A 16,119-nucleotide genomic window follows, 5' to 3' on the forward strand; every position below is an offset into this window, starting at 1 on the left:
CTGCATTTCCAACTTCCTTAGGGGCGTCTCCACCGAGGCAGCCGGCCCGAGCCTCCGATTCAAAACTTTGCTCCCCACCCCGCACATAGCAATGAATGGATGTGACTGGGAAGATGGTCATAACTGTGGATGGTAGTTAATAGGTACAGGGGGGTCCTTGTGCTTGTCTTCCAATCTTTGTATATGTTTGAAATTTGTCTTAATTACAAGTTTTTTTTAAGTTACCGCCTAAACAATAGTTTTTTAATACAAACAAATATCAGCTTTTGGAAAATCAAGCTATTCTATAAAGTAGATGCTATTCTATCAACAATGAGTGTTATATATGAATGCATTTTTAAAAGTGTTGAATACAGCCATATTACATTTTTAAATTTTTTATAATGTAAAATTTCAAACATACACAAGAGTAGAGAGAATAGTGTAATGAATTCCCATGTACCCCCCCACCCAGCTTTGTCACAGATTTTACTCATGTCGCCTTCTGATTCTGTTAAAGCTCCTATGTGCTTTTCCTGATCTGTCGCCTTCCTCCTTCCCCAGAGAGAACTATGATCCTAAATGTTATCACTCCCGTGCAGGTTTCTATAATGTGTATGTATCCAGAAGATGTATATCATATTCTTCTACATGTTCTTAAACCTTATAAAATGGCTTTACACCAGGCATTTCCATGAGAGTGTGGAGATAAGGAAGTAAAGCAAAAAGAGTGTTTTAGGAAGGAGACCGGGGCCCACAGTATCAGATAAGTGTGAAGTCCAGTGGACCTTTGCAGTTTCTAGTCTTATCTGGTAAAGACAGGCCAGATAAGACTAGAAACTGCAAAGGTCCACTGGACTTCACACTCAGGGGATCACTGCTTCCTCTGAGAGAGCAGGGGCAGGGGAGCAAGCCCCCCACCCAGCAGGCTGGGGCAGGCAGGAGCAAGGAGGATGTGCAGACAGCTCCTTCAAGAAGCCTGGCTGAAAAGAGAGGCATGGGTAGCAGATGGGAAGCAATAACTGCTAGGTGTTAATGCCAGGAATGAGCCGAGTTTGTGTACATGGTAATGGAAGAACTCCCCAGTAAAGGGAGCTGCTGTGCACAAGGCAATGGGGGAAAGGCAGCTGCGTGGGTCCTGAGGCCAGGTGGGCGGAGAAGATCTTGATAGGATGGGAGCGGCCCCTTTTGTATCAGGAGAAAAGAAGGGAAGGCGTGTGGGTAGGCCAGTAGTCCGCATGTTCGAATGCGCATGGAATCGGGCTGAAGTTACTGGGCCCAGTCCCAGAGTTTCTGATTCAATAGGTCTGGGTTGGTCTGAGAATATGAGTCTCTAACAAGTTCCCAGGTGATGCTAAGGCTACAGGTCTTGGGACGTCACTTTGAGAACCACTGATAAGAAAATGTGTAGAGAGGGTGACAGAAAATTGAGGAAGTTCCCAGGAAATTGTAATGATATAATGTACTGAAAACCAAGGGGAACAATGGTAAAAATCAAAGGTGTTAGGGGGGTAAAATATTCTAAAGCCTGCTCACCTGCTGTCTGCATTTTCCTTATCGCATGCCAAAAGCAGGTGAGCCCTCTGAAGGTAATTACTTAATTAACCATTAACAGATTCATCTGTGTCATGCCTGCATTAACCGAACATTAGAGGCAAACCTCGACCAGAGTTCGACAGCAGGGTCAGGACAGGGAGGAGACAGAAAATGAGGATCTGGGAAACCCAAGGAAGACGGCTCCCCGCTGAGCAGCTCCCAGCTCTGGTTACCTCACAGGCCTTGACGTGCTCGCTCTGCCACTCTTCTCGGATCTTATCCAGTGTGTTGATCTGCATCATGTATGTCTTGTCTGCAACAGTGGGGCGGGGCTTGGATTCAGAAATGGGGCAGGAGGGCAGATCGCAGACCCACCCCTCAGGCTCATCCCAGATGGCAAATGAAACTCGCAGTGAGTTCACAGGGCTCCGTGAGCCCTGAATGTTGCAAGGGCATAATTACATCTCTCACCTTCATAAAACCTTCGTGAAATAAGAACCGAACCAAGCAACTAGCAGGAAATGATCCAAGAAAGGAGAAGTGAAAGCAGGCGAGGAACCCTGGCCAAGATGTTCTTCATCTAACTCGACCTCAACAACTTCCACCCCTTTTCAGGAAAATTATCCGAGGAGAGATGCAGAGAACTACCTTGAGCCTTCAGGGGCACCAAGTTACTTTAGCTTGGGACTTAGAGACTTCCTAAGTGATCGAGGTTTATTTTTTGCAGGATACTCTGGGAGTTAAAAACCCTTTCAAACACCTGGTTTGGATCTTAGATTTCAATGGTGACAAGGCTTTGCAACTTGGCTGTTTGTTTCAAAGCAGATAAGAGTTAATCTGGGCTGAAACAAACTTTCAAAATAAATGTTCCCAAAAAAGAGCTAGCCCCTGATTACAAAGCAGCTGCCACCTGGCTCTACCATCGCCGTTCTACACGCGTGAGGCAGCCCGACTAAGCGTGCAGTGGCCAGAAATGCTGCCTCATCTGCTTTCTTGCTGTGTCCCTTCCCTCCCTCCCTTCCTCGCTTCCTCCCTGTTTCTCCTTCCTGAAATCCTATTGTACATCCTTATAGTCTACATCATAGGGTGTACCAAGCTACCTTTCTTGGGCAGATTTAGGATAATGTAAACCACAACCCTCCCCCATCCCTGGAAGCCCCCTCACCAGAGTCTTCTAGTGCCGTCTTCGCAGATGCCAGTTTCACAAAGAGCTGCAAGGACAAAGGAGAAAAGGGGCTCGGTGATGCTGGGCCAGGATTCTATAGGCAAAACAGACCTAAGAACAATGACTGTGAAGAGGCAAGTGCTAGCGCAAGTCTTATGTTTCTCTCATGAGTAAATCATTCACCTCACCTTCTAATCTTACCTCAACGGAAAATTATCCACCAAGCATCTTGCCCTAGGTCATCCTAAAGGCATACCTCTGCCTTCTGGTTGCTGGCAATCTTATATCTAGATTTTATAAAATTAAATTTTTTTAAAGATTTTATTTATTTATCTTTAGAGGGGAAAGGAAGAAGAGAGGGAGGGAAATATCAATGTATGGTTGCCTCTCATGTGTCCCCTGCTTGGAACTGACCTGCAACCCAGGCATGTGCCCTGACTGGGAATTGAACCATGATCCTTTGGTTTGCAGGCCCACACTCAATCCACTGAGCTACACCAGCCAGGGCCGATAAAATTAAATTTATAATACATCCAAGAGGGAGGCAGCCTGGCTCCAAAGAATACATGAGTTTGAAGAAAGATGAAAAAAAACCCCAAACCCAGACCCTTTCCCGACATATCACCCCATTCCCTGTGCCATGGCCTCTTTTCCCTAGCTCTCCCACCACCCCCAAAATGTGACAAGGGTTTTTCTGGCTCAGAGAATCCCAACAGCTTAAAGGAAGATATTGCCGGAAGCTTAGGGTGCAGGTCCATTTTAAGTTAAGATTATTAATTGGTGTTAACTTCATATAGCAAATCTCAGATGTCCCTGTTGATCAGCCCTCCGGGTACCTTTTCTTGTTGCTTCGGGTTGACCAGGTTGGCACTGCGGTGGACAGCCTGTTCTGCATCATCTTTGTCTCGGCATTTCTGCTCGTAGTTCTTCTTTGCCTTGGTCATCATGAGCCAAAAGAGAACAAAATTAGGTGAGCAGAACACAGCCCTGAAAAGCAGCCACCCAGCCTGCCAAGTCCCATGAAAGACAGGACATCCTGCACCACAGGGCTGTGATCACCACTAGAATGTGGCCACTCAGAAGACAGATGCTCTTTCTTATCTATCTTTGGTAGATCTCTCTAGCCCTTTCCCCAAAGTATGTGCATAGAGGCAGCCTGATCAAGGAAATGATAGGTCCTATTTGGCAAAGTATTATGTGGGCTTTAAAAACTGACCAGAGCAAAAAACAACATTTCAGATGACCTATATAACTATGAAATATGTCATCCAACATTCATAATCCTCAGAACGTAGGTGCAATTGCTTGGTCATGGTAATTATAATTATGCTTCAATATTCAAACGTGCCTCGCCATTGCACATTGGACAGTGGCATCCATCATATCTGTTGCTTAAGAATGGTTATGTTCCTTTTTGATTTAAAGAATTCGGTTTTAGCCCATTTAAAAGTAGGCTAGTAGCCCTGACTGGTGTAATTTAGTTGGTTGGACGTTGCCCCACAAAACAAAGAGTTGCTGGTTTGATTCCCAACCAGGGCACATGCCTGGGTTTCAGGGTTCAGTCCCTGGACGGGGCACATATGAGAGGCAACTGATTGATGTTTCCCTCTCATGTTGATGTTGCCCTTCCAATCTTTCTCCCTCCCTTTCCCTCTCTCTAAAAATAAATAAACAAAATCTTTTAAAAAACAATAAAGGCAGACCAGTAGTATGGAAACAGTTCACAAAACTTTGGTAGTTAACCAATTAATTTTCTGTTTCAGCTACTGAAGCAAAGTTTTAGCTTGTGTAAACAAAGCAAAGATGTGACTCAGTTAGCTAAGAAGTAAAAAGTGGGGACCAAAAAACAACCCAAAAGATTGAAGACTCTCGCAGAGATGGTTTGTGCTCATTAAATACTTCACATGCTTCCCTAAATTTCTCAGCATCCCTTTCAATTCAGTTGGGGTTAACCTTTCAGTAAACAACCTTATAACTCTCTCTCAATGCTACACATCCATGAAAATAAAAGTCTGTAACTTTTCATTATTGCAAGTACCTAAGATAGTCACGCAATAATTCTTTTCTTTTGCAACCGTATGTATGGACACACCTTTGCATCAAGCACAGGCTCTATTGCTGAACACTGATAATAGTTGAAACCAACATACAGCTATTTTTTTACCCACTCTATGGTCGACATTTATCTTACTTTACATTTTTTATGACATAAAAATGTTCTAATTTTGTTTGGGGCAGTGTGAATTTATCCATACAAGTCAAATTCCTAGAAGTATAACTGTTTGGTAAAACAGTATATACATATCAGACCTCCCTCCAAAATAGCTGCCCAAATTTATACTCCCACCAAAAGTGTCTTCTCACCAACACCAAGTTTAGATAATCTTTTTTAACCTTTCTAATGGTGAGAAATGTTGGCATATTTTGTTTTATTTCTATTTATTTCATTACTGCTAAGGTGGTGTGTCCTTTCTACAGCATGTCTTACCTACTTTTCCACTGGAGCATTTTTTGTTTTAGTTGGTTTTTAAGAGCTTAGTCTAGAATAGGAATACTAATGGGCGGTATAAGTCACAAATATTTTTCCATTAGTCATCTGTCTTAAAGCTGTGTATAAGGTGACACATTTTTTCCTTCATTCTAGAGAGGTCTTTGATGTTAATGTTGTTAGTGATTGATCCTTCTCTATCTGCATTATTTTTTAGTATGACATATTAAGCATTTTTCTCTATCACTACATAGTGCTCATAAACATATTTTTAAAGGTTACAAAATTAATCTTTGCATTTTTTGATCACTAAACCATTTACAGTCTTCATTATAAGTAGTGAACAAGTTCACACCTTTGTTGATTTCCTAAAGATAGAGTCTTACATTCTTAGCATAAGATCAATGTGGTATGATCATATTTATGGCTCTGAAAATATCACAAAATACTTCCTTTAAAGGGTTATGTAAGATCCTGGGAAAGGCAGACTGGCTAATGACCTTGGTCTCACAAGAGCAACCCAGAAGTGAGAACCCTGGGTTTTCCTTCAGCCTCATATATCACAGACTGAACCAAAGAAGGGAGCAACCAAGAAATGCCAATGGGTATTGACCAAAAACAAAGTCCCAACAAAACCTTGCTCTCTCTACCCAAAAGACCAGAAAATAAGCAGCCTAGCAGGACAGAATCCTTTAGGAAAAACAAATTCTACTATAGCCAAACCCCACATAAAATAAAACTGTGGCCCCACCCCCACACAACCAGCAAAGGCCAAGTGGGGAGTCTAGACCTCCACCCTCACCAAACTGTAAGGAAGTGCCCAACACCCATGTCCGGGTGGTGTCAGAGAGGGCCAGATAGGGAACCAGGACTCTCATTCCCACTAGAAGTGATCAAAGCCCCACATGCAATGCCAGTGGAAACTAGGTAGGGAACCTGGACTTCCACCCGGACCTGGCAATAATGAGGTGCACCCCTCCCTGCTGGGGTGGTGTCCGAGGAGGTCCAGTGGAGAGTCAGGACTTTAACCACCTCCAAGTGGTAACAAGGCCACACCTATCCTGTGGGTACCTAGAGTTTTACCCCCACCAGCAAAAACAAGGCAGCTCATCACCTCCCCTGATGGAGTGGTGTCAAAGGAAGCCAGCTAAAACAGAAGGCTTAAAAAAGACCCACACTCTTCTAACAATACCTCAATTTCCAAAATCAATGGAATATCACTGGTCACACCAAGAGCCAAGAAGATCTCGAAGTGGATGAAAAAGGCCATCATTAGATACAGAACTCAAGAGGACAGAGATGTTAGAATCATCTGACAGATTTTAAAGTAGCCCTCATAAAAACACTCAGTGGGCAATTACAAACACAGCTGAAACAAATAAAAACATAGCATCTTGTAAAGAAACAGAAAATATCAGGAAAGAAATAGAAGCTATGTAGAACCAAATGGAAATTTTACAACTGAAAACTGTTAAGGACTGAAGCTTTTTTAGATTTTATTTATGTTTAGAGATAGGGGAAGGGAGGGAGAAAGAGAGGGAGAGAAACATCAGTTGGTTGCCCCTCACATGCCCCCAACTGGGGACGCTGCCCACAACCCAAGCATGTACCCTGACTGGGAACCAAACACAGCAACCTTTCGGTTCAAATACTGTTGCTCAATCTGTTGAGCTACACCAGCCAGGGCTAATAATTGAAAATTTTAAAACTCAGTGGATGGGCTTAAGAAGAGAATGGAAGAGACAAAAGAAATAAGTGGTGAGCTGGAAGACAGAACAATATATATTACCTAATCTGAACAAGAAAGAGAAAATAGATAGGAAAAAATGAACAGAGACACAGGGCACTTGGCACTATTTTTAAAAAGGTCAAACACTCACATCCTTAGAATCCCAGGAGAGAAAGAGGGTGGGCTAAAAAAGTTCTCAAAGAAATAATTTTCAAAATTTCTTTCCAAATTTGGCAAAAGATGGATTTAAGGAGCTGATTCAAATTCCAAACAAGATAAAGCCAAACAAACCAATAACAAAACACGTGAATGAACTTGTGAAAACTAAAAACAAAAGGAAAAATCAACTTGATTTTTCTTTTATGGTGTCATTTTTACTCAGGAGGTCATGAGGAAGTTGTACAACATTTTTCAAGTACTAAAAGAAAGGAACTGTCAACACAACCCTATAGCCAGTGAAAATATACTTTAAGAATGAAAGTGAACTCAAGATATCTTTGTACGAAGGAAAACTAAGTGTATTTGTCACTAGTAGACCTATCTTGATGGATAGCTAAAGGGAGTTACCTACAGAAAATTATAACAGAAGAAAACTTAGAACATCAGAAGGGAAAAAACACAGTAAGCAAAAAATGGGTACATAAAATAGTTTTTTCCTTCTCTTGAGTTTTCTAAATTATTTTTGACAGCTGAAGCAAAATTATAACACTTGTATAGCTCCGAATGTACAGCAAGAAAATAGTTTTAAAATTATATCTCAATAAGGCTTTCTCTTTAACTGAGAGAAAGCTTGACCAAGGTTGTTTAAAACATAAAAGATCTGAGAACAATCACGTGTGGATCCACACAATTTCTGCATTAAACTGACATCATTTCCTATGTATCAATTGCTTTTGAGGTGATTTGCATCAAAGGAAAAAATGGCAGAGAACAGACTGCATATTGGCCTTAACATTGGTGATTTTTTCTTTTTTGACCAGGTTACAAAATGTTACATCCAAGTCATAGAATATCATGATGCTACTTCTGGGCAAAGATGGAGCCATAGATGTTGCAATAACAGAATTCACTGTATCCAAAGTTAACAGATTCATGAAAAGCAAGGGTGAGGTCCCTAGCAAGCTGTCTTAGTGCTGTCCTGTTAAGGTTTTTTAACATAAGTTACTTAAAGTAAAAAAGGCTTTTACAATGAGCAGATATCTTAAAACAGAAAGGAGTCACTGAATAAAATGGGTTAAGAAATCAAGATTTAGAATAGCCACAGGGAGAAAACTCAAATCCAACAAGATAAATGGTATGATATGGTATGCACAATTTTGTGTCTAGGCTTGAAATGTTTAAATTAAATTGCTATACTTTTCCAGCCTACCACAAAGATAATATCATTGTGTTCCCACTATCTAGTTTCATCCTCAATATCTCCAAGGCCTTAAAAAGAAGGAAAGTCAACTCATTTTAAAAAATCACTGCAGTAATAAATAACATGGAAATGCTATTTGAGTAGGGATATGCTCAAACACAATACAGGATTTCAGAAAGGGAAATAAAGTGAAACTCACATCCATGGTTTTCTTGAATTGTAAGCTCTTTTGTTTATGGACAGCATCCATTACAACCTCTGTCTGTGAAGAGAACACAAGCACTATTAATAATAAAAACAAATGATCGCTAATACCATCTTATCTTGAGGGCAAAGTGTTCATGATGGATTGTCTCACTGAGTCCTCACACAACCCAGAAGGTAGATGTACTATTGATCATTCCCATTTCACAAATGCAGAAACTGTAGCAAAGAGGCTGACTAATTTTCCCAAGGTCCTACGGCTGGTTAATGGTGGGGTCCATCTTTGAACTTGGGCAGCCACCACTGAGGCTCACTGATCACCACAGAACAGTCAGTCTCTTCGGCAAATCTGGAATCTAGAGGAACTTCAGTGTCAAAAGGGACAATTTAAACTTTTGTTCAAATGCCACTTATACTTTAAAAGGGGTCTTTTTACTACAAGCTTGTGTCAGCACAGTGAAATTAGAGACTTAGAAATATTCACTTCTGCGGCATCCATCAATATCACACTCTGAACTAGCAAGACGCCTGGGCAGGGGGAGGGGCAGAGATGTGCATAGGACAGTCACAAGCAGCTGTTCCCCATCTGACTCTTCACTCCACTGAACCCAGGAAAGGCAAGCTACTCTGTTGAGTTTACTCGGGAGCAATTTCTTTGTTGTGGCTGTGCCCTGAATACACTTACCGGTCAAAGTAGTGCAACTAGTAATAAAAACGTACCTCAGACATAACAGTAGCTTCCCTTTATCAAACATTATTACGTGCTAAGCAGTTTTCATGCATCACAATAACCTAATACTCTTATTCCCATTTTCTTGATGATAAACTGGAGTGGATTAATTTACCAAAGGTAACACGCAGCAAGTAGTAGAGTTGAGATTTGAACCCAGATATCTGACGCTTGTACCCTGGTTCCTGATTATGGCCCTAACCTACCATTTCCTTATGGTAGCTCTATAAAAACAAATGGGTGCACAGAAGACCAAGAGATGTAATCATTCAAAACGAGCTATGACCTTGCTCTTATGCAAAATAATGTAATGCAAAATAGTATTGAAAATAAAACTCAAATGTGGTTTCTCTTCTAGAAAACTAAGTTTCTGTCTGTTACTGTTACACACAAAGATTTTCAAGATACCTGGATAGAATATTTGGGACGGTTTCCCTTTAAATATGAACCTTGCAGAATACAAGAACTTCCCTTGGGGGAGACCCAGAAGGCCCTCAGAGAGCGGAGGCATCACTTTCCAGCCCCGTTGAAAGGGGTGGGGAGATTGGGAGTAGCCATGCACCCGCTTGTGGTGAGGATACAATAGACCAAGAGAACAGACAGGGCCCCCACATGATCCTCACACAGAAGGACTTATGGGCAGATACTTGCCCTTGCAGGCTGGGAGCTGCCTGGTTCACAGGCCCCCCGATGGGCCTCTGCCAAGAGGAGGAGCTAGTTCTACTTATTTAATAACGGTTCCTAAGTTTCCCAGGCTCTCCGTGGAGCAAATCAGTTAGCACCGTTGGTCTACACCATGGGCCTTCTTAGTCCGAAGATCCACACTGCCATGCTTCCAGTGTGGGAGCTACAGCTATTTGCTAGTTTATGGCCCAAGCCAGGCCTCCCTGTCCCTGAGTTCTGCGTGACACCTGCTGCAGCACCTCTCCGATGGCCACAAAGTTCTATGAGCCAAACCTTTTCACTTGATGCAATTCCTCTACCTGCGTTCAAGGATTCCTGGCATTTGTACATCAGCAGGACCCTAGAGAGCAGCAATTCTACTCTCTCACCTGACTGATCGGACCCCTGGAGGTCACACTCAAGGCCACTCAGTGACACCAAGACCTGCTCTGTCTGCTATACCACCTTGATTTAAGTGTCCAAGGTTCACTTGTAGGGTGACCCCACTCATGGAGGCCCCAGGAAGTCAAGGGTTCTCCTTCAGGTCCCCTTGGGAAAGTGCTTTTTTGGGGACTCAGACCAAATCCAATGAAATTTGATTGTTTTATTACTGATAACAGAGCAAAAACACAATCATCCCTGCTCTAGGGTGGGGAGGAGGAAGAGGGAGGGGAGAAGGGAGAAGAGACATTAAATGATGCCAATGACCTTCCCCTCACCATGTAAATAGCTGCTCGGTGACCTGTATGTCTGTTACCCCACTCGGACTGCATTCTGAAAACCGGAAATGTCGCTCTCCGGAACCACGGAGGTTCCTTGCTTCAGAGGATGCTCTCCTCACAGGCAGAACGAGGCTCTGCCACTATCATTCCAATCTCAGCTAACCTGGCAAAACCACATGGGGACCGGAGGAGAGAGTAGCTGACCACGAGCTGTCTCTGTCAGGCTTTGGATGTTCTGGGCTGGGGCAGCAACCTCAGTGTCCTAAAATATCAAGACTCCCGAGAAGACCCTACCCTACCTGCCAACCGCCAGGAGTGACAGCCTCCTCTCTGACCACCCTCACCTGTATTGCCTTCCACTCTCTTGGTTTTCGCTTCAAGGTCACTTCCTCCAGGAGGCCTCCCAAGCCCCACAGATTAGGTTGGGCGTCCCCGCTGTGTGCTCCAGTGGCACTGTGACCTCCCCTACCATTTAAGGCTCATCGCACTCTATCGTGATTCCAGTCATATCAGTCCCTCAAAGATGCCTACGCCCACATCGTTCACCACCCTCAGTGAGCATTCATTGTGTGAGTCAGGACCCAAAACCTCTGTCCAGCCATTGCACATGCACTTCCCTGCCCCTGTTTAAAAACAGAAACCAACTGATGGCTTTTCTTGATAAGTGGAAATGGCTGATTTTCAAGAAGTGAAAGACCAAAGCATTCAAGGTTTGACCAGTGGAAATGAGAAGTTAGTGCCGACACATTTTCCTTTGAAGTTTGAATTTTTTAAAAAAGTATCTATACTCAAAAGTGGTGCAACCCAGAGCTCACAGTGATGTGGGTAGATACGAGTGTATTTGTAAGCTTTGGACTTCTCCCAGGAAGCTGAGACGGCCTTTTCCTGATGTGGCCAGGGCACTGCTAGGGTGTGGCAGGGATCTCAGCTGCCAGTGCCGGGTCAAACACAGGCTGCCCTATTGCCTAACAGAATTCAGAACACAGTCCTCTGGCTACGAAAATGTGTTCTTTGTAACTAGTTACGAGGGGAAGTTTCAGAAGCCTTGCAAAACTAACAAAACTCTCTTTGAAATGATTAGGGTTACCCAGGGCACGTGAAGATGTGAGGAAATGCCCCTCCCATCCTTTTAGTGGAAATCTTAGGTACAGAGACCTTGCTTGTCTAAGGCAAGCTTCTCAAAATTTGTAATTGCTCTGAAGAGGTGGGCAGGGCAGGCAATGTCAGCCCTGAACATCTGACCATCCTGTAGGTGGGTGTAACACATGTGCTACTTCTGCTCTGAAAACTACTTTGGGCCAGATGGAGCCCTCAGACCTGGGACAGGAAACTTGAATTTGCAGGAAAGTGCTTGATACGGTGTTCCTTAAATGTTAGTTTCCAGCCTTCCTTCCTAGTAAGGGGCACAGCTGTAGGAGCTTCTCAGGAAATGAAAATAGGCTCTTATGATGCTGCCACCCACTCCAAATGTCAAGTGGCCACCAAGGAAGCTGAGACAGACTCATGTAGAACCACAGGCTAAGTTGCTGAGATTGAGGTTTGGGTAGCATCAACCTTAATGCACACTGCGGACAATGACCGTGGTCCGGTCAGGGTGAAAAAAGGTTTCCAAAAAGTCCTTGCACAGCTGTCTGTGGAGACCTGAATGGACATCTTTGGATGCCAGACACGGGAGAGCTTGTCCCTATGGGAAGCTAGGTTCCAGCCTCGGAGACCAGATATTAAAAAAAGAAAGAAATTCTGGGAGGGCCCTACTGGGCTGCCAGGCCAACCTGAATACACAAACCTTTTAGGAACAAAATAGAAGGCAGTTGGAATAGCGGCTGGTCTAGTCTCAGTAACCCTTGATCTCTATAACTTCCCAAATGTCCGCAGCTCTACTAACTTGCTCACACCCATCTCCTTCCACGCAGTTGGCCAAAGTTAGTCCCCTTGATGAAAAAGAGCTTATACACATCGGCTTTAAAGACAAAAAGAACTTGGATTTCCCAGGGCGTTGGGTTCCCTGTTTGTAAAACAGGGAGGTTGGGCTACACCATGGTCTTGGAGGAGACTCCACTTCTTAACCTCCCCCTACCGTCTTGCCCAGGAGGTGGAGTGTGGGCTGGGAGCCCTCTGGCTCGGCTTGCTGGACTCTACTGAAGAAAGAGGGGTTCCCCTTCCCAGTCAGAGTTTCAGTGGCGGTCACAGATGTGAAAAGAGGAGGAAAGCAAGCTGGACCCCTGAGTTCATCAAAAATTAAAAAAGAACTGTCCTGGGGTACAAGTGGGCACAGAACCACGAGTCTCCACATGGTTCTCCAGTAAATGATCTCTAAGGTTCAAAGAAGAGTCTGGGTGCACAAGGGTGGGAACCAAGCCAAGGGGTTTAATGCACAAGGAAGCCCGCCATCAGAAAGGCAACATCGTAGCACATATGCAAACCCAACCTTTTTCCGTTGTAGCTTTTGCTTTTCCCTGAATTCTTCTATCTTCCTGGCCTCTTCTCTTAGGGTCTGTGCAAGCTGAATGTGACATTGGGCTACACCTTCTACTTCTGCAAAAAGAATGAAAACAGAAACAATAAATAAGACCTACATATGAAAACTCTGGTATTACTATCTTCTTCCCAGTTAGTTATCTCATTTACATTTTTAATACATTTTAAATAAAATGAAATGACTTGTTAGAAAATAAAGACAACAAGTAAAGTAACACCAAATACTAGGACCCCTGGCTGGTGTGGCTTGGTGGATTGAGCACTGCCCTGCTAACCAAAGGGTTACTGGTTGGATTCCCAGTCAGTGTTGTGGACCAGGTCCCCAGTTGGGGGTACATGAGAGGCAACCACACTTTGGTGTTTCTCTCCCTCTCTTTCTCCCTCCATTTCTCTAAAAACAAATTTAAAAATCCTTATATATATATATATATAAAGATTTTTAAATTTGTTTTTAGAGAAAAACAAATCTCTAAATATATATATATATCTAAACAAATATATATATATATATAGAGAGAGAGAGAGAGAGAGACCCAGCCTAGGCTGAAGTCCCCTTGGGCCACAGCACAGTTGGCCCCCTTATATGCACAGCACAGTGCATATAAATAAGAAAATGAAAAGATACTGTCCATATCTTGAGGAATGTATTCATTGATGAGTTAAAGAAGGAAGAGAATACCTTCTATGAAAAAGTCAAGGTGGATGTTTATTTTGCTAACCATGACAAAGGTCTAGAACCACTCCATCGCCTACAGAAGCACTTCAAGCACATGCACCTACTATGTGTTGGTAAAATCCTTAGTTTGGAAGCATCAAGTACTCTGAAGAACAGAAAACTTTAAAGGGAGGTTCTGATTAACAGGCCTGAGGAATATTAGAACTGGACAGGGCCCCTTGAACACCAAAATGCTGGGGCCTTACCCTGAACGTCAAGTGTGAGAACCGCGGCTGTGAGGAAGCCAAGTGCACATCCTGACAGGCAGGCGTGGAGGGCTCTCCAGCTCCCTTCATCTCTGCAGAGCTATTTCTCACTTTTGGAGTTGCTTTTATTTTTTTTTCACCCAACTCAAGACTGCTATTCCAGTGAAAACCCACCTTTGATGATAGACACAGAGCTTGCCAAGGACGGCAAATACATTTTTTTTAAAGAATCACAAATCACTTACTCTGCTTGAAGACTTCCAGGGCCTGCTTCAGGGTACTGAAAAACAAGTACGTACATCATTTCAAGTTCTGGAAATTGTACGGTCTTACTAGAATGCCACTGCATGCTTCTCTTGGCCCGTAACTTAGAGCCTACAGACTCATCTTTGCCCCTGAGCTTGAGAAGACAGAAAAAGACCCAGACTACTTCAGTCCAGTTTCCTCTTTCTTACACTCTCAATCCCAGGCACACGCATCACAAATTCTTCTCTGTCCACCTGGGTAGGGCAAGATGCCGAAATTTTTTATGCTTAATTTTCCACAAACTTGGGCCCACAATCACCTCCTTTCCCACCCATCCATCAATCATCACATCCTCATCAAGCATAAGCTGTGGGCCAGGCATTGCGTTAGGCGTTGGTGATTCAGTGGTACTAGACAGACTTCAGAGTCCAATGGAGGAGACAGACATGGCACACACTGTTTTAGTGTCTTCCTGCTAAATAACAAACAGCAACAAGTTTAGCAGCTGTAAACAATACACGTTTATCTCACAGTTTCTGTGGGGATGGCCATGACTCAAACCTTCATTCGGTCCCCTCCTTCCTCTCTCTTACAGCCCAGGGTTCTTCCTCTGTACACGCCCCATTGGCCATGGTTCCGGTTCTCCCCCACCCTGCCTCACGAAAACCTCCTCCTGCGGTGACTTGGCCCTGGGAATTTTATGGCTCGCCGCTGCCTTCATGGAAGCAGAGCTTTCTATGCTACTCCAGCCACTGAAGTAGAAATGGGACTTCGTGAATTCACAGTCCCCTAGCCACACAGCAGAAGGCTATGGGCCATTTTCTACATGTGCATATGTCTGTGGCGAGTTCTACTATTTGCAAAGTAAAAACCCTTGTATTTTCCAGTGGGCCCCTTCTGGCTACCCCACTTTTCCCGTTCTATTCATTTATCCCAAAACAAAGGGTTCTTATTTCTCTCTCCTTTTCTTGCACAGACATTTCCAATGACTACAAACACACCCGGCAGAAAAACATTACTGCACATTCTCAATACACTTTACCCATCTTATGATACAGTTTTTCAAGGAACACAGTGAACTAGGAAAATCATCATATCAAAACAAATGCACCAAACATCCGCAAGGATGAATGAGCACTGCTGATGAGCAGACTTCCTACTGGAATTAGTGAGGAACATAGATGGCTCTGGCAGTGGATGCAGCTGCAAGTCTTGCCTTATCAAGAGTCATGGAATCTACCCTCACATCCTTTTAGCTTCCCCTCCCAAGAGAAATAGCCTGTCTGAACCCCCCCCTAGGAGGACAGGCACTCCCTTTCCCAAATTGAAAGTTTAAGGTATTCCCATTTTTTTTTTTTTGCATTTCAAACCTCATGTTAAAAAAGGTTATTTTACAGGGCAAGTGCTGAGCAAACCTCCTGCCGCCAGGTAGTGGCATCGTGCCCTCTCTGACCCTGCCCCCATGTCCAGAGCCACAAAGCAGTGAAACAGGTTGCCCTACACTGGTGAATGCCTAAAGCTCTGCCCAATACAACTAGGTATGCTAAGACTGGGAATCAAAGCAGCTCTACCTAATGCACAGAAACAAACACAGGGAGGCTGCCAAATTGAGGAGACAAAAAAATATGGCCCAAATGAAAGAATAGAACAAAACTCCAGAAAAGTAACTAAGTGAAATGGAGATAGCCAACCTATCAGATGCAGGGTTCAAAACACTAGTGATAAAGATGCTGAGAACTCACTGAGTGTGGCAAAAGCACAAGGGAAGAAATGAAGGTTATGCTAAGTGAAATAAAGAAAAATCCACACACAGAGAACCAACAGTGAAGGGAAGGAAGCCAAGGTCAAAATCAGTGATTTGGAATGTAAAGAAGAAATCATCAATCAATGAGAACAGA

The 16,119-nt window shown here is 43.4% G+C and overlaps 1 protein-coding gene across 1 annotated transcript in view; it reads right to left on the minus strand.

Moving 5' to 3' along the window:
* The window catches only part of PSTPIP2 (proline-serine-threonine phosphatase interacting protein 2), a 61,653-nt gene that overhangs the window by 8,430 nt on the left and 37,104 nt on the right, over positions 1 to 16,119 (minus strand). Inside the window, exons 4-9 of the mRNA XM_037033698.1 lie at positions 14,221 to 14,255; positions 13,005 to 13,111; positions 8,457 to 8,519; positions 3,517 to 3,615; positions 2,681 to 2,726; positions 1,749 to 1,828 (exon numbers count right to left, since the gene is read on the minus strand). Coding sequence (XP_036889593.1) covers positions 1,749 to 1,828; positions 2,681 to 2,726; positions 3,517 to 3,615; positions 8,457 to 8,519; positions 13,005 to 13,111; positions 14,221 to 14,255 — 430 coding nt within the window. The remainder of the gene's footprint in view (positions 1 to 1,748; positions 1,829 to 2,680; positions 2,727 to 3,516; positions 3,616 to 8,456; positions 8,520 to 13,004; positions 13,112 to 14,220; positions 14,256 to 16,119) is intronic.

This window comes from Sturnira hondurensis, unplaced genomic scaffold (assembly GCF_014824575.4).
Source record: "Sturnira hondurensis isolate 20B ecotype Veracruz unplaced genomic scaffold, ASM1482457v3 Scaffold0001872, whole genome shotgun sequence".
Taxonomy (NCBI): domain Eukaryota; kingdom Metazoa; phylum Chordata; class Mammalia; order Chiroptera; family Phyllostomidae; genus Sturnira; species Sturnira hondurensis.